Source organism: Fulmarus glacialis, unplaced genomic scaffold (genome assembly GCF_000690835.1).
Source record: "Fulmarus glacialis isolate BGI_N327 unplaced genomic scaffold, ASM69083v1 scaffold32675, whole genome shotgun sequence".
Taxonomy (NCBI): Eukaryota; Metazoa; Chordata; class Aves; order Procellariiformes; family Procellariidae; genus Fulmarus; species Fulmarus glacialis.
The window spans coordinates 1-18,667 of NW_009215463.1; the positions used below are offsets into that span (position 1 = coordinate 1).

An 18,667-nucleotide genomic window follows, 5' to 3' on the forward strand; every position below is an offset into this window, starting at 1 on the left:
TGTGGCTGGGGCCATGTCCATGCTCAGGCACACCAAAAGCCAAGTCCAAAGGGAAAACTCCTTTTTTTCAGCTGCTCACAAGGAAAAGCCCCTGAGGTCCACTTAAGCCAGGCTTGGGCAGAGAAGCCAGGCCTTCAGGGGGCTGGATATGCCTTTCCAAGAGGGCAGCAAGGGTCAGGGCAGCCCTGGCGCAGGTTTTGGTGAGCCAAGAGCACCCTCCCTTCCCCAGGGAGCTGCGGCAGCAGCAGCTGGAACTGAGCTCTGGCGCTGCTTGTTTTTTCCACCTACTAACCCCAGGGCTGGGGAAGCAACAAAAGCAAGCCCCAAGACACTCTGGCACAGGCCCAGAGCACAGCCCAGGCTCTTGCACCACAAGTCCCAAAGAGCAGCGCAGGCAGCCTTCTCCGTTCTACATACTTTATTAGATTCAGAGCTGGACAAATCACAAAGTGTACAAAATGGAGACCACACTACCAGAAGCAGGATTGTGGGTAGCAGCAGCATTCCTATGGCCCAGAAGCATTTGGTAGAAGTGTGGAGAGGGCAGGCTGGGGCAGGGGGCTCTTACTGCCAACTGCATTTTAGACTCCCCGAGGACAGACCCTGTTTACATCCTGACAGAGCTCAGCTGACCCACACTCCCTGGGGCAGAGGGGCCACGTTTCCAATCTGTTTGGAAAGGATAGACTGGCTCAAGCCAGCAGCGGGTGGGGGTAAGTGCTCTAAGGACCTGAAATGCTGTGCCACCCACATACACACCAGCAAGAGTCTAAACCCTCATCCTTTTTGGTCACAAACCTTCTCACGGCAGGACTCTATACTGACGACTTCGCAAGAAATATAAGGTGGTGGTGAGATCCGATGAGCCCACCATCTCCCCGGGTGGAGGCCTGACAAACTCACCACCCCAGGCATCTCAGACTGGCCAGCGACATCTACCACAACAGCAATAGCTAGTACAGAAGCCAGGGTAACTTCAACTCAGATTTGTCCAGTCTATGTTTAGGTCTATTCTACGAGTACATATGCACAAGAACTTCAAAAATACTAGGATATGATGCAAATAGTATATATGATGCAAACAGAAGAGGAGTTTAATGGTGGACATTCCCTAGAAAGATCACAAGAGAATGGGAGTTAGACTAGCCCTTCCCCACCCTGGGACGGGGAGCAGGAGGCTGACTGCACCCCTGCATGCGACTGGGTTCTGAACTTCATCTGCAGCATGGGTGGTAACCGAGCACAGGCAGGCAAGTCCGCTCCCAAGGTGAGCCACAGGGGCTTTCAATCTGCGTAGAGGGGCCAGGCCGATGTTTTCTCTGAATGTACTTGAAGACTGAGGAGAGGCGGAGGATGGCTTGGAGAAGAGGGAGCCCGCCAGCCTGCTGCGGCTAGCATCTGGTCTCATAGATCCCACTCCTGCCAATGTACCTCACCCATTTTATCACATCATGGTCACTGTAGTTCAGCTTTGGCTCAAAGACTTTCAGGTAGCGCACCTTCAGCCCAGAGGGGGCAAACGGGACCTATTGAGAAAGGGAAAAGCAACGGAGAGTATTGGAACAGAGGGGTAAGATGCTCTCCATACACAAAAGCCAGAGGACCTGCACGCATTTAGAAATGGACACCAAGAGCCACTATTCCCTTCCCTACTCCCTGCATGCAGTGACAGACTACAATGGCTTTAAGGGCAGTTTTCTTCCATTAGCTCTGCCACCTGGCTGGCCTCGTGTTACAAAGTCACACAGCAGCTTGGGATAGTGAGCACTCAAACCTCTCTAATTCCCACGAGGGCAGAAGGGACTGGACTGACAAAGCTTCTCTAAGGTTAGCTGCACCCTGGGAGGCAGACAGGGACTCACCTCAAAGTTCATGGAGATTGGGGGCCGAGCCCACTTCTTCTTGTCATTGGTGGGCAGCAGTTCAATCTCTGCACTGATCTGGGATTCCTTCATTCCAGCCATACGTTTTATCCTACCAGAGAAAGCCCAGAAGTGAGGAGGTGCCTGAGTTTATTCTCCCCTTCACTACATGTGCTCAGGGCAGACAGGAACACTAAACAGACTCTGCCTCCCCAAACCCTGCCCCTGTAGCACCCCAGACACAACACGCTCTCTTACTTCCAGACAATGGCATTCTCGCTGGCCTTGTACTTTGCCTTCCCTTTCATACAGATGACTTGCACTCCACTGGTATTGAGGGGCGTTGGGATCCGGACCTAGAAGGCAGAGTCTGGTGAGCTGGGGCAAGGAGACTGCAGCCTGGGCACTCTGTGCGGTCTCAGGGGAAGACTGCCTCCTGTCCTGGACCCCTTGGCCTTCCCTCTCCCATCTCACGGCCCAGAGAACATCAGCTACCACAAAGCACCCCAGGCTAGCTCTCTGGTTTCTTGCTTTGAATAAAGGTTCACACACATTTTCAGAATCCACAACAGTCAGTGAGGAACAGGACAGAGCTCTCCAGTTCAGGCTGCAGGAAACCTGGCTAGTGTTGGGCAGATGAGCTCAGGAAAGATGCCAGGCTGGCCAGGGACGTCTAGTTGCACCAGGCTCTGACAGCTTGGCTTTGCAGCAGCAAGCCTTTCCCAGAAGGGGACTAAGCTGCAAAGCCACCCTTAGCCTGTCTTACACAGCTCACAGCCTGCTGCCTGTCTGACATACCATCAGGTCATGCAGACAGAAGAACATGAACTTTTCACAGTGGCCAAGACATTAAGTGAACAGTTGCTGCAGGGAATGAGGCCTCTGCCAAGGTGGCTGTGCAACTGAAAACAACTTCCACCTCCCTACTCTATAACAGTTCCCTTCCACAGGACAGCAGCACCACACATCTGTGGGGCATTCAGTTCACTCTTTAGTCCTGTACAAGTTTGAGGACTCATCTGTGAGGACTCCACAGCAGGCGACATAAAGCAGAGGCACAATTCCCAGGCACAAAAGACCATAGGTTTTTATTCTCTTACCTCTATCTTCTGGGCCAGCAAGGAAGGTTTGAAATTTGATTTGATCACCACCTTCACTTCCAGCTTGGTCCGACCCACCTCCCGCACCAGGGGAATCACACGGAAGGGAAGGATGATGTCCTTAGTGGTTCGGTACCTGCAGGGATGGAAGCAACAGTGAACTCTGAGGAGTTAACTCCCTTAGGGTCCCAAATTGTACCACTTTCCTGAAGAGACAGCCTCTGCATACAGGCAACAGCTTAGAAACATCAGCCAGAAATGGAGCCATCCCAGAAGGAAGCAGCAGTAAGATCTGTGCTGCCCTAGGGCAGTCATGGTTTATTGAGTCCCAAGTTTTGTATCTGGTTCCTGCCAATGACCTTGTTCGAGGACACCAGTTTTAAGCACTAAAAAAACCAGATACAGCAAGCTAAAAGGTAAGGAAACCCACATCCAACACTACGGTTGTGGCAAAGAAAACCACGCAGCTGGGCTTCTACCACATTTGTAACAGAAGGATTTGTGGGACACCCTACAGATTCTACTCTGAAAAAAAAGAAGGCAAATGCACATTTGTTACATGCTCCAGGTCTACAAGTCTGCCTGAGAGCAACACCACTATAGCAGCAAGCAGATGTCAACACCAGCCTGTTCATCCCCCACCACCGTACCTCATGAGCTCAAACTCTCCATCTGGTGGAATGAAACTGATGCTCCTCTCAGAATCAAACTTGCTGAGCCTCACGCACTGGTGGAAAGTGCAGTCGTCGATGGCGATTGACTGTTTGCCGCTAAAACCACAAGACACAGTTAAACAAGTGCAAGCTGCAGCCCTGGTATCTTGGTGCAGTCAAAGTCTGTGCAGGCAGAAACTACTCTACAGAGCACGTTGCCATCGCAGGTGTCCAGGAAATGGGGAGGCAGGGAGAGATTTAGGGAACAGCAGCCTCTTGGCTCAGACTTTCCTTGTTTCACCACCACGAAAATCATAGTTCAGGAAGCGTGTTTGAAAGAATTCTCTCCCTCCTCTCCCCAAAGAGGAGAGAGATTAGAGGAGCACCCTTCTGTCATAGCCAGCAACACAACACTTGGGTCTGCCTGCAAGCAACACTTCAGTACTGCAAAGGCAACTCTGCTAGCCCAAGTCTTCTTGCAGCACAGTTCAAAGGAGAGAAAACACTTTCCTGTCCACAAAGCTATCCCACTGCCACACAGCCAGGAGATGCCAGGTTTGGGGTCTTCCTGTTCATAAATCTCTTCACAGCTGTTGATTTCCATACTGCTAGCAGGTGATTCGATTCTGAACCAATTTGCCAAAGACCACAATATTATGCCATAAAAGTTTATCTCTCTCACTTCTAAAAATCTACACAGCTACTATCTGCTCATCTAGATGCACTAGCCTAACCTGCCAGCACTGAACTTGTGCTGGCTTACCCAGCATTAGTCTGTCAGCTGTTCTAGTTTGTGGGAACAGTCTGGGTAGAGCAGGCTATGGTCAAGAGGGGTTCCTTCACTGTTCCTTGGGAGCACTGCTACTGCACTCAGCTTGTGCTGAGAATACCTTCCTTGCTACAGGTCCTGAGGTCAGCCAAGAACTTTCAGCTAGAGAGGGACCAGAAAATGAGAAGGCAGTAGCAACAGAGGAGGCAGCAATGTAGCACTGTGATATCTAAGCTGCCTCAACTGCTGGGAGCAACAGGACAACAATGCAGGTGTGCTGAGACAGTGTAGGTTCAACTGTCCTAGGAATCACCACTACTGCACAAATGGGAAGCAGACTGACCCCAGGCTGACTGGCTATTTAGTTACACAACCCAGTAGTGTAGTTTGGGCTTCGTAAGTGGGAGTTAGTCTTTCCTAATCTGTTACCCTGAAGACAGCCAACATTAGCTGACTAGATCCTGTTCCTTTGGAACACTGCTGGTAAAGCCCTGCTGCGTAGCGCTGCTCCAGGTTTCAGGCTACATTACTCAGGATTTGATGTTGCCACATGCTAGATACCAAAAGGCAATGGCAGCAGCTGTCCCTTTTGGTAACCTCATAACTAAATGCTTCTGGACAGTGACATTGCCAAGCTCTTGCCCGCCAGAGAACCACCCAGCAAGAGTCCCTGTCCATCTTGCTTCTGTAACTCAAGAAAATAGCACGTTTACAGGAAAAGGCACTCAAGGCACAGAGGTTTTGGGACAGCATTACTGACCCTTGAGGCCTACACAGATGACATTTTCACTAGAGTATATCCCCACTGGGCAGCCACCTGAGGCTCATCCATTTTACTAGCTAGATTCAGGTACAGGAAAGATGGCTTAAAGGTGACAGTGAAGAGATAGCTCTTGGCTTGGTTCTGAGAGAAAAGGCAAATAGCAGCTCAGCTCCATTTAGAGGAACCATCATGGAAAGTGTCTGAGATCTGAGTTACATGCACAAGTCACACAAAGCAAGAGACAAGGGGAGAGCAGAGTGCACACACAGCTAAAGCAGATTATCTACCTTCCCAATTCACTGGGGGTCAGCAAAAAAAAAAAAACAAAAACAACACAACCAAGAGAAACACAGTTGAGTCACAAATGGTTAGAGAGAGAAAAGTGGCAGCCCCTTTGCTTTCATCTCTTCACCCCAAGCAGGAAGGCTGGAAAAGGCGTAAGACCTGTTTTCAGCTTCAATGTGGGTACTGACTGAGGTGCAGCTGGGAAGGAAAGTAGCTGCACTCCTGGAAGGGATGAGCCTCGAATCCATATGGCCACTGACCACCTGTATGTCAGCAGGAGGGGCTTACCCAGCATTAGTCTGTCAGCTGTTCTAGTTTGCAGGAACAGTCTGGGTAGAGCAGGCTATGGTCAGAGGGGTTCCTTCACTGTTCCTTGGGAGCACTGCTACTGCATCCCATGAATAAGAGTCTCTGCACTGACTAGAACTGCTAGAGACACAAGCTCTGCGAGAATTCATCTTGGGGAAGTGTTTCCAGGTGCAAGAACTCCACACTTAACACTATGTTTGAATCTTAATACTTGAAGAGCTCCTGGCACTTGCCCATGTATAGCTGTGAAGTCAAACACCAAAGATGACATTCCACCTGCTCACATTAGCCCTGCTGCAGAGAAGCCTTCTGTATTGAGGCCTTCAGGTCATGGCAACTGACCTACCCAGGGAAAAATTAGCAGTAATAGCTGAAGGGAAGAAGAGGTGAGCTTTGTCAGATCAGAAAAGCTACTAAGTGCTGCCCTTTTGTAAAAGTCCCTGGTGGCAAGTGGCTTTTACCCCAATGCCTCTTACCTTTTCCCCGTTTCATCCGCAGTCCCTTTGCCCTGTTTTTCAATTACAATCTTGTCATTCATGCCAAACTTGCATTCTGGCATTCCACTCAGATAACTCTTCATCACCACTCTGCCAGAGACATGGGCACTCAAAACCTGACCTGATGTAGAGAAAAGCGCAGATCAGAACACTTACACAAATCCCCACTCACAAACTTGAAGGGAGAAGGATGTCAGCTCTACACCTCCTACTTACCCTGGGGGGACATCAAGAGATTCACGCTCTCCAGCACATCAAGAAAGAGTTCGTTGCGACGATATTTGATCCCTTCACGTCTCCATCCAATCTGTCCAGTCACCTGACTGGTGATCTGGGACTGCTCTTCCTTAGTCTGAAGGGAAGAAGCGACATCTTAGACCTCTAGATAAACTCAAAGACTAAGAAAGATTCCTCTAAACCTAAGAGCAAGCACTTGCCATTTAATACACACGATTGCTTTTGACACTTAGGTATGGGTGCTGTCATACACCCCGTGATTTGGTCATTCTCCCCTCAATACAGCAAACCCTATGCTTAACTAAAAATTGGTCATAACAACAGCAGGAAAGGTTCTTCCATTTTGTTAGCTAGTCCTTCAGGCTACATCTAGGTGCAGGGAGGCATGGGCCCCACCGATAACATTCAAATCATGTCTCAGACTGTCACATCAATCCATGTTCAGCAGAGAAGCAGCTGACAGGCCAGTTCACACCCTTATCCAACATGAAACCCTAGGGCCATGAGACAGCTGGTCCCCAAGAACTGCTTCTTAATGACTGCAGTCATTAGAGTTACACACCAACACTAACCTAACATGCATCTAACCGCATCCAGGCTCTAAGCCTCCTAAGAGCACTAAGAATTGTGTTGAGAGGCACAGGGAGGTTTCCTACCTGATGCTACAGGCACGGTCCAGTCACACGCAGAAAGTCAAGAAGTAGATGTATAGCAGCAAGTGTGGTGCACACAGGGTTAACAGGCAAGCAGGTCAATAGCAAGAAGAGGGAGGAAGGGAGAAAGAGGCAGGTTAGGCTTAAGGTTACCTCAGGACAGGAACAAAGCAGGCCAGCTCATCATTAATTAGGTAGCTAATCAGCATAAAAAGATGGGGGTCTTTGACCTTTACTCCCCTCAGGAAACCCAGCATTCCTAGCAATGAAATGGCTTTTCAGACTTGGCCCATTACACACCAAGCAAATACAAGGTAGAGCAGAGGGAGTGACAGACAGGCCAAATACCACTCCCAGTAATGTTCCTTCGCAGAGCAGACTCCTCATGCTGCTGTTCCTAAAACAAGCCCTGGATGTTTACCATGGCAGAGATGCCCAGACTGTGAGAAGTACGAGGCACCCAGGACTGCAGGCATCTTAAGTCTGGGTCCTATATAAAGTTATATCCTTGTTAACTCTGCCTCTTCCACCAGAACTGCAGAACGCGGAAGTGGGTCCTGCCCCAGCAGCCTGCATTGGGCCCACAGGGTGGCAGTACACGATCTCAGCTTTAAACCAGCAGTGGCTTGGTTTCACACATGCTCTTGCCACAGACATGGTCATTCCTTGAGCAAGCAGAGCCATTATTGTAACGTCTAAGAGGCAGAGAGTTTTACACGCCCCTGGGAACTTCCTAGGTAAGTGCTCAATGCAGTACAAAGTACCTCCCTTTTCTGTCCCACAAAAAAAGCCTTCTTATCTGCCTCGTTCAATGCTTTGTTCAGGCTTAAGAGGAATGAGGCGCACATGTAGATATAATACCCAGTTCTCTGGCTTCCAAAGGGACACTGATCATGTGCTGACATTCCCATCCCCTGCAACAGGAGTTGTGCCATGAACCTCTGCTGGTCACTACAGAAAGTGACTGGATGGATCTGGAAGCAGATGCCTGGGGAGCACTGAAGCTGAGATCACCCAGCAGCAGGAGTGTCCCCTAAGGGAGGGACTGAAGGCACCTGGGTCTGAAACTTCTCAGGACTGGGAGCTTCCCTGAGCTGGATAAATAAGTCAGCCAAAATGGAACAAGAATATCCAACTTGTTGTACTCAGCTGCCAGCATGTTGACTAGGGTAAAGGCACAGCTACCAGCAGGTTTCCTGGGCTCTCGCAGCTGGTGGCAGCCCTCTCCTCACTTTTGAAAAGTACTACTAGCATTTTAGCACTACAGTATGTCTAAGGTTTGAGATAACACCGTAACTAAGAGTTGACCAACTCACACTCCCAGAAGCACTTTGGAGGGGAAGAAAATGACAACATTCAGCTAGTTAATGAAGTCTGGACAGATGCAGACAGGATCTGAAGAGTGAGAACTGAGCACATGGAGCACAGCTCCACCTCGAGGTGTAAGAGCAGGTTTAGCCTCTGCTGGAGGAAGATATCTGAGCCAATGCCTGCATCAGTTCTGATACAGGACATCAGCATGGCCTGCAGTCCTACTATTTGAGTAGTGGGCTACTTCATGGGTAGGGACTAGAAGTGAAACCATGTTGCACACAAGCACCTTTTAAAATTTGTGTGCTACACCATCCCATTCCCAGAGCACAGGGGTACTTCCCTTGGCAAGCAATGCAGCAATATTGGACCTACTTTCAAAAAAAATAAAGCAGATCGTGTATTCCAAGATCACCAGCCCTGGAAAGACCATTGTAGCCATACAGGGGGGACATTCAGAGGGCAGTAGCTCAGTACACCTCAAATCTTTCATCGAGAGCAAAGTCAAAAAGTTGAATTTGGAAAGTCTCCCGTAACTGTGGATTTTGCTCCTTAAATTCAGCAAGGAAAGCACCATCACGAACTAAGCAGGGATAAGGGCACACAGATGACAGACCACCCAGTCCCAGATTTTGGCCCAATGTACTGGCTGTAAGTGAAGGAGGAGGCTAGCTGTACCAGAGTAGAGAGCAGACAAGGAAATATGGCAAGTACTGTCTCAATTGTTGCCTCTGCCACACTATGCCTGGAAAGGATTATTTCTGCTTTTTGAACTGGGCTGCACAAACTTCCGACACAGAGCAGAATAACTGCCTACTTATGTAAAGCTGAAGTCCAAACTCCTCTTTGTAAGGGAAGGACTAAACTTAATGTTGAATGAAGCAAGATGCTGTGACAGTGGTTTGCACACAAACAGCGTAAGAGTTTGTTAAAACAGACAAAAGCAGAAAAAAAAAAAAGAGCTAGGGAAGGAAGTGAGGGTGGTGGTTAGTTTTGAGTTTTCCTAGGAACGGGAGCTGACTCAGCTATCTTGAGTGCTGACTGCCCAAAATGTCAGGCTGCAGAAGGCCAGAGCGATTTACACTAGGGCTTGGGATGGGGGACTGAGACCGGATGCACTCACATCTGGCCACCAATATATTTATGCCCTCTTGCAAAAAACTGTTTGCTGTTCTAGCAGGAAATACATTGCTCAGGGGCAGCTTCTCTCTCACCTCCTTCTTGAGAGATGCAGCTAGTCTTGTTAAAAGTTTAAAAAGGAGTTCTTAGGAAGTCAGTGCTGATGAATGGAGTTGAAACAGAGCCTCCAGAGACTTTAAGCTCTGCTTATCCTTAACAAGAAGTCACCAGGCAGGCTCTTGTTTAGCACTTCGCTTCTGTTTGTACCTTGGGGCTGAAGTTTCACCCACATCTCTGCTGGAAACAGACTCAGTACAAACTGACTCCCAGCTTTTCTCCTGACTCACCTGCTACACAGGGGAGAGGACTGAGTTTTAGGCTAAGTCCTCATTATGAGCTGCATAGCTGTGTCAGATGGTCAAGGTGAGCAATATTCCTTGGGGACATGAGAAACAGTGACTATAACAGTCCTTTGGTTTCAGAGGTTGAGCATGAGCTGTCCAAGATGGGAAGCCTAGTTTTGAGGCCTGTAGCCTGGAGTAGGATTAGAGCTAGTTTAAAACACATCCCCAAGAACAGTTCAACTTAAGTGTCTTTTTCCCCAGGTGTCCTTTATCTTCTACCTCCATGTAAACTTTGTTTCAAGGGTTAATACTGTGCCAAATGGACAGTAGAGATTCTTATCTCTAACATGAGAAAACTCAGACTGTACTGACGCTGGTCTGCAAAGATGTTACAGGTAGCGACAGAATAACATCAGCTTCCTAACAGCAAGATCCACAAGGCTGAAGAATACTTCATTACAAGACAGGCATGAAATCCAGTCAGCTCAAAGCACTAAAGGCCGGTGGAGAACAGACCTGCTCAGTGAGAATCACACACAGAAGAGCTGTTTCTCATTCAGCAGGCAGATTTGTTTACCCTCTGTTAGAAATTGACACAGAGCAGAGCCTGAAGCCAGCAATGTTTACATACAAGGGACTGGCATTATCCTAGCTTAGGGCCCTTCCTCCCGCATTTTACCATGCGCCAGGGAACATGAGGTCACAGAAGCGCAGAGACACCTAGAACGAGATGCCACTGAGCTACATCCCTACCAGGGCGTTCTCAATCTACTCAGGCACCTCCACTCAGCACAGGTCAAATGATTAGTTGCTTTCTCGAACAGGCTTACAGAAAATTTATCAGCAGAGCAGTGCTGTACCCCAAATTCCTCTGGTTACCTGACTCTTGATGCCTTGCTGAGTGATGAAGGTCTTCAGGGCCCCTGTTTCAGAGTTCTGAGGATAGCCAAAGTCCAGGATTTCTACAGAAGGGTAAAACAAGGTTAGTTCAGAGCTGCAAGGTATAAACATGCCAACCATGCTAACCACTCCTATAAGGAGAGAGCCAGTTAGTACACAGACACTGCTTACAAATTAAGTTTCTGGATAAGTTGCTGGAGCATTCCCTACCAAGGGAAAAGAAACAGCCTTGCTAAATTGGCTTCCCTGTGCAGTATTTTGGAGAGGAGGGGTGATGGAAAGCTGTCCAACTTGACAGCTTGATGAATTTGCTAGTTTTTAAATACAGCTGCACTTCGGGACTAAATATCAAGTAGACTAGCCATGTGCACAGGGCACACTGAGTTTTTCCAAAAAACATCCAAGGGACAATAAAGAGGATTTATTCAACAGCAGAACAACCTATCTTTGCAGCATTTTCTTTAGGTTTTGATTTTCATATGAAGATGTAATAAAAATCAAAACCTAAAAAAATAACAGCAGAGTAGTAGCACTGCAGGATGATCCGTGTGGGAGAGAAACAGATGTTAACTACAGACAGCTAGCCATACTTAACACCCACTCCCCTCAAAGAAGAAGGGAACAACCCACAAGAGATCTAGAGGGGAGAGAAGACCACTAACATGAATGCTGAGTAACACTACACTGGCAGGTTTTGATCTCACTGTGCCTACTAGGAGACAGTGGTGACTGACCAAAGCAGAGAAACAGCAGTCTCTTGATCTGCCCAGAGGGAACAGGGAACCTGTGACCCTTGGCTAGGAATCTGAGGACACACACATGTGATGCCTTGTCTGGAAAAACAAACTGAAGCATAACTAATACAAAGTGCTCATGTTATGCGAGACAGGGACAGCTCAAGGGCAATCTCCACAGGCAGACTGATATCACGAGCAGCTGAAGGGACACTGTATTATTATTTTATGGTGAAATTTGGAGCTGTATCACTAGGGGAGGTAGGGCTGGGACAGAGCAGGTTGGGTTTTACGGATTTCCTTCTGTCTCAGAACTGCCCGAAAGAGGCAACCCAAAAGTGGGAACCAGCTGCAGCCTGGGGTGACTGCCACCGTACAGTTCGAGCCACCTGGGCACTAGCTGGGATGGCTGGCCTTAGGGGTGCTAATGATAGCCCTCTATATATACCTCAGTATAATGATAGTCCTACATCTACACAGGATCCACTCAGAAGCTGGGGTCTGGTACCAGCTGCCTCATTTATACAAGTGCACAGCTCCCAACACTTCAGCGAAGCGAGCCACAATCGACACAAGGCTATGGGCTTGAGATGTTACCTACGCTTACAGTACAGGTGACATTAGAAAGCAGAACAAGTAATTTTGAACTCAGTCACACATGTTAAAAATACTTCAAGGATTATTACTACATCAAACTAAGCTAAGGGTTTTAGAATGACCAAGTGCAATATCACGTAACAGATAAGGGAAACATCTCACCATCCAGTAGCTCATAGATCAGCACAAAGTTGTTCTTTATGTTCTCTTCACTGATCTTCCCGAAGTAGGCAGTCATCACGTCACACATCTTGTAAAGGAACTCGAATACCATGGCAGCGTTGACATTCTGCTTGGTGACAGCAGCCAGCCAGATGTTGGAACGTTTGACATGGAAGAAACTTGTGCGGGCGATGTTGGTGACAGGCGAGCGTACCTGCTGCCGTGCGTGGATGACATTGACGCGGAAGGCGTCGACGGCATTCCGCCTACGAGATCATCACCAAAGATAAATTAGCATAGCATATGTGAAAACGAGCTGGCTGCACAGTTCTGCTTATGCGATTACAGTCAAACACTGAACTACATACACCAAGCTCACTTAGAAAGGGTGCCTGGGGATGTCTCTAAGAGGGACAAGTGAAGGCTCTGAGCAGAGTTAGACTTTAAATTCTGCACAAACTAAAGGTGAGAGAGAGGGCTACTGGTCTCTAAGGAGCTCTGGACTACAGTGCAACTGTAGTCAGAAGGAGAAGCTAACCTCCATCTAGAGTCAGATGGCAAAGGAACCTTCCCTTCAATTAATTTTGCTAGCACTCCCGATTGATTGCCATAGCTGGGAACAAACACAGTAGCAGCTTATGGCTCAAAGAGCCTAGTTTTGGCCAAACATCTAGTTACTGTCTACTCTGCATTCCCAGGCCTTCATACTCCTGCCCCAAAGCAAGCTGTAGTCTCCCAAGATATTTGTTGATGGCAGCTCCTCCCAGACAAACACTGAGGAAAAAACAGCAAAACCTACCCAGGTCACCTGACAAAGTCAGTGCCCAGGTATGCCACAAAATGGAGCTTTAGTTCTCAGATCCACCTCACCTCCATACCCCAGGCACCATGGAGGACAGGCTCAAAGCAGCAAGCAGGATTATGAACGTTTTTGGCTTTCCAGTTACACATGCCCTCTCAAGCCTGCTAGGCTTCAGAACAGGTCTCCTGCACGTGGACTTAGGGTCCCCACAGTGCAACGTGCTAGCAGCACTGCATTACGTGCACTGGATGGTCCAGTACCATTTACGGTAAAGATGTTCTGCACAGTACCAAAAAGGTGCTGTGCAAGCTTCCCCTAGCTGCTGCTATCTTTAATCCAAACTGTCTACACACTAATGACAGGGAACAAATCCCTCCTGGGTAAACAGGGATGTCCAAGTGGCATTCTGGATGCCAGCTCTTCCACACTAGAGTTTCCTTATTCCCATAGCTACAAGTCAGGATAAACTCCCCAAATTAAGTTAAAGTCCACCAATTCTAAGAACAAAGGAAGGAAGCCTGAGTGCTTTATATGACAAGACCAAGACTTAAAGCAATAGTCTACACACCAAGCCAAGACTCATCTATTTGTGCTTTATTACTCATGCTCTTAGAGACTGTAGAACAGTGGGTCTTCTGACCACAGCATCAAGTTTGAGAGCAGACAGTAATAATATCCTCGCAAGCAAGGATACAGGCATACAAATGCTCGGAAGCATTGAGGGTTTCAACAATCCAGCAGAAACTTCCAAATTTGAAAACAAAGGATATTCAAAGGAACATATGCTACCACAGCAGGTGTTCGCTCCTTGAAGGTCTGGGTACATATGCAGAAGCTTCATCAGTAAACATGCTCCCCCATAAACAAAATTTTGCCCTTCAAATACTTCTCAGGTTTTACTGCCCCAGAAGGTTTGCAAGTTTGAGTTAAATTAGTATTTCATTTCTACCTTAGTTTTCCCATAAGAAAGTAATTTATTCTACTATAAAGTAACAGTATCTAAAAGCCCCACTCCTCCCCTCCAGTAAGCCTTGCAAGGAAAGTTCAGCTTGTTCTGGAGCATTAGCCCTCCCAGCCTCAAGCTCTAATGCGCTAGAACTAGTACCAGAACCAGCAATCAGACTGGTGCACACTAGACGAGAAGCCTCACATCAATGAAGCTTTTCCAGCACACCAATTGCCCACTGTGCAGTGCCAGTCATAGCCTACCACGCGTCTCTTACCTATTGCTACAGCAGCCAATGAGATGGGATGGACAGAAATGGCGCCAGCGGAGAAAGGAGGAGTGACAGCAACAAGAGAAAGGGTTAGAAACACACACACAAGGCACAATGAATCCAAAGAGATAAGGAGAGACCAAACAGCACCCCCCCCCCGCTCCTGGGCACAAAAGGCCAAGGTGGTATTGGATGGACAGTAACAAGCTGTGGCAGCAATGAAGCCCTCGCAAGGCACAACGCTGACATGCTGTGGTCAGGCTGCCACCATGGACAGACTTGCGTTTGGCTGAATTTTAGGGCTAACTGGGCATTTAGTCCAGATGAGCTGCATCTGTATCACATCAGTGATACCCAGTCTGCTCTGCTAATACATGTAGCAGGCCTTGGAGGGGAAAAACCCCAAACCTTCAATCTGAGGCATCGCCTGGGGGCCGTAATGTATCAGTTATCTTCCTCCCAGTCTGCCTTAGAACAGGGCTGCAAGTCTGAGAGGGCATTTCTATGACAGTACTCTCATTTGAAGCTGTTTGGGTTGCTTTCTGGCTTGGTCCAGCCAACAGGAAATACAGCAAGTTTGATAGAGCTGGAGCACATCTGGAGAGATATGGCACATCCTGCAGACTCAGACACTGCTCTATCCAGCTTGCACTTTTTCCTTAAGTATCAAGAGCCATGAAGCTGAAGCGATGTATTAGAAGCTCAGAAACCAAATGCCTATTATGCTTAAAGAGCATGCAGTTTGTCATGTAAGCTGCTTAGTTTCAAGTAGCTTATTTTTATTAAATAGCTACATTCTTAAATGCAGGTAGGTTCTCCCAATGACTATGTCACTGAAGAACAAGGCACTTGAAGATCACAACAAAGCCCTCCATGGTATCCTGAATTAAATGCATAGTGCTTTGCCTTTTTTTTCCCCTCCTTCAAGAGGCTGCTTATGCATGCAGCTAGCTGCTGTATGGACTGATGCACTACATGCACTACAGCCATTTTAAGTTGCAAGCAAAGTCCAAGTTTTCTGCCTTTAACAAAGTCAAGGGAAGGGTTTCTTCACTGACCATCACTTTGCTCATTAACATTTAAGCTAGTATGTGCTTATTTAGACCCTTAAACTGCGCAAGGAGAGGAGTTCTCATAACTGCAGATAACCTTTAATCTCTCCCAACACACAGGTTGAGGCTTCAGAATGCCAAAGGCAAGTGCCAAGACCAAGGAATCTTAAGGGTCAATCACTCAGAGCCCACACGAAACAGGCAGCAGCTATGCTGATTTCCCATTCAGCCTACCTCCCAACAAGCTGGATGGGCTCAGCCCTCAGCACTTCACAGCTATCGTTTAGGAATTAAAAACTGTGGAGTGTTCTAGAAATCTATCACCTGCTTGTTTGGTTAGAGACAGAACTCCTACAGAGTTGAGTACGAGCTACAGTATCATGGCTATTTCTTTCTCTACCTCCCTCTGAAGGTTAGGATACTAAAAGCTTTTAAGTAGACCTGGTATTGATGCTAGTGTTCAGAATAGGAAATGGCAGATATCCAACTCCACTTGCTTGCTATAGAGCTGAAGATTCTCAGTTACTTGATTATACCACAAGATGAGATATAGCCATTTTAAGACAACTTGTTTTATAAGGTTACACATCTAAAAAGGTCCAAACCAGGTTTGAAGGCCTGTTTCAAAAGGAATCCAACACCTTGGGGAGCAAGCTTGGTTGACAGCACCAGCTCCACCTAAGTCACATGACTGACACTTTCACAGGAACCGAATGGAGGATTTCACTCAAGGGAACACTGACGCCTGAAGTCCTAGAGAAAACACTTGAATCTTTTTGGCACCTTTTGCCAAATGAAAAAGTTAAGATAGGATCAGGCAGGAAATCCCATTTTCTAATTTTGCCTGGCCAGCCAGCAGGAAGTACTTTACCACGTTCTGAGCACAAGTCGCTTGCTTTAGAAGAGGAATGAGGCACGACAAAAAGCTATAGAATATCACTACATTAAAAATAACTACTTCACTCCCCAGTTTACATCTCCACAGCCAGAGTGCCCTTCAAATTAAAAGGCATTCTTGAATAAACTTCAGTTCAAGCACAATCCCATCTTTAAGTGCTTTAAGATTGAAAGCCACAAAAAAAAAAATTTGCCAGAAATTGCAGTAACAGTGTCCCTAGCACCCCACACAACATATTCTCAAAATTTACCTATAATCCAGGCTGGCTTGGCTCAGTCACTGTGATACTTATTCATTAGGGGAACTTTACAAAGTCAGATCTGACATATGAATTGCTCTGAAGAGCTTCAGCTAACCAGTATTCAAGACTGAAATGAGTTAGTACAGCAGAGGAGAGGCAAAACTTTGTAGCCAGCAGTTTTCTGCTTCAGAAATACAATGCTTTTTTGGCTCAGCTCTGTGTGGAAGTCCTGGAACAACTTAGTCAACCTTAGAACAGCTACTTTACTCTGCCTTAGTTGACTTAGAACAGCCAAGAGATTTGAAGTTCATTAGGTGAAGCCTTATTACAGACACTGTGTTGACTGCTACTCCATCAATGAAACAGTGCAAACCTTGACTAGCTACTAGTTCTACCTCAACTTTTAACCTCCACTAGAAAATCCATAACCAGAAGGGACACACTCTTCAGACTAGAGCAGTCTGAAGGCAGACTAGCTTGACAGTTTTTTGTAATTCATGGCAACAAGTTATTTCACAGCACATCCCACCACTACTCATTGTAGAGACCTGGTAAAACTATTTTTTCCTAAACTGGCCAGAAGGATCTCTCTCATTGGACTTTCAATTAACACTTACCACAGCAATGCTTTCATTAGCTATGTTTTGACTCTTAACTTCAATTACTAACTTCTACTTAATGCCTAACACTAACGAAAACCTACTAGGAAGACAGTGTTGTGCAAGAAAGCCACTTAAGATTTTCAGTCCAAGCAGCATCATCACTTGATATTGGGTTCCTTATAGCACTATCCAGGGCCTGTAAGACACCAAATTTTTAGTAAGTCCCTTCTGGGAACTAGCAGCCTAAGGATTGTACAGATCCAGCCTAAGTGAGCATCATAACACTTGTGTAAAGTGCAACAAGACACCTACAATCTACTGAAGGCTTTCAGTACTTCCCACAACTTTAATTACCCAATGAATGTAAGCTTTTCACATACAAGGCTGCCATACAAAGTTGGGGGACAGAATGCCAGCTTTAAGTGTACAGCCGTGGTTACTACAAGACTGCCTGCAGACATAACTTTCCAAGACCACAGGCAGTCTTCTGCATGCCTGTACTTGACACTAGATATCTGTGTTTGAAACTAATTCAGAGCCCTGGTTATAGTACATGGCAGACAGTTCCCACATTACTGCTCCCATAAAGTTTTAACGATTACAGCGAGGCTGGTAGACTCCCACAGTGGCAGTCCATGTTGCTGAAGCATTTGGAGTAACAGCCAGATCTTTACCATCCAAAATAAAATCCCAAGTTTGCCTGCAGGCCACCCTTTACTACCTCCTGTAGGTGACCAGGGCTTAACAAACTTTTTTTTCCCCTGAACTAAGCCTAGAGCAGCAAGTTGAGTTGCAGTCTTGCATGCATGCACAGCTAATGCAGAACAAAGCAGCTCTGGGTTGTTGTCCACACCAAAATGAGACAGAAACGCAAAGACCAGCGATGCAACAGAAGCACTTACCCAATGTCATCCCGGTAGACTCGAGAGATTAAAACCTCTCCTTTGTGATTATAGATGAATAAGCCTCCGATCATGATGGAACTTTAGTCTTCTCTTCCCATGTTGCTTAAGACCTGAAGCAAGAGAGTGCATGTATCAGTAGGCTGCATGGCAACAAGCAGTAGAGCAGGGACAGACTTTGACACCTGCTGGCTCTAGCCAGGGCACAGACAGCTTTTGTCACACACATCCTCAACCAGAAGACAATTCTTACAATACCTGTGGTGGTGAGGACCTGACAGCACACATCTTGATGCCACAGGAGTAATGTACTCCAGGAGATTGCAGGGAGGGACAAGTGGAGGGCATGCTCAGAGATATTCCTGAAAGTCTGATAGTGTGGGCTACTTAATCTATCTGCTGTTACATCTGGCCAGGTTAGCACATGGCTGAGGCCCAGTAGGGCAGCTAGTGACTCAGGAGTGGCTCAGATGCTGGAAGCGACTGCCTGCCTCATGCTTACATCCTGGAGAGGAGAGTACAGAGCTCCTTACTTATAAAGGACTATTAGAAACAGTGTTTTACTCTGGAGAGGAGGGAAGTACCCTTATTGCTGCAGTTACAGATTATAGTTTTTGATCTGCTGGGATTTTATATGGAAAAGTATGTGTTCCCAATG

At 47.1% G+C, this 18,667-nt stretch overlaps 1 protein-coding gene across 4 annotated transcripts; it reads right to left on the reverse strand.

Moving 5' to 3' along the window:
- Positions 1–400: 400 nt before the first annotated feature.
- AP2M1 (adaptor-related protein complex 2, mu 1 subunit) lies at positions 401–18,129 on the reverse strand. 4 transcript variants are annotated; one of them, XM_009578952.1, is made up of 13 exons: positions 18,010–18,129; positions 14,321–14,326; positions 12,296–12,561; positions 10,782–10,864; positions 7,132–7,137; positions 6,455–6,590; positions 6,218–6,359; positions 5,435–5,446; positions 3,613–3,732; positions 2,963–3,098; positions 2,121–2,218; positions 1,863–1,974; positions 401–1,526 (listed from the first exon to the last, which is right to left on the reverse strand). In XM_009578952.1, exons 1-13 carry the CDS (start codon positions 18,081–18,083, stop codon positions 1,392–1,394), a joined length of 1,326 nt encoding a protein of 441 aa, XP_009577247.1. In that variant the 5' UTR covers positions 18,084–18,129; the 3' UTR covers positions 401–1,391. The 4 variants fall into 4 exon arrangements, with proteins under 4 accessions (XP_009577247.1, XP_009577248.1, XP_009577249.1 ...); XM_009578953.1 differs by lacking the exons at positions 5,435–5,446; positions 14,321–14,326; XM_009578954.1 differs by lacking the exons at positions 5,435–5,446; positions 7,132–7,137 and having other exon boundaries at positions 18,010–18,125.
- Positions 18,130–18,667: the final 538 nt, after the last annotated feature.

Bases quoted from the DNA above. Each gene is read 5' to 3' on its own strand.
- AP2M1 (XM_009578952.1), bottom strand. From the start codon at position 18,083: ATGATCGGAGGCTTATTCATCTATAATCACAAAGGAGAGGTTTTAATC. The intron at 3,099-3,612 runs GTACGGTGGTGG...CCATCCCTGCAG, and splicing joins GGAGAGTTTGAGCTCATGAG to GTACCGAACCACTAAGGACA. The intron at 1,975-2,120 runs GTAAGAGAGCGT...TTTCTCTGGTAG, and splicing joins GAGAATGCCATTGTCTGGAA to GATAAAACGTATGGCTGGAA.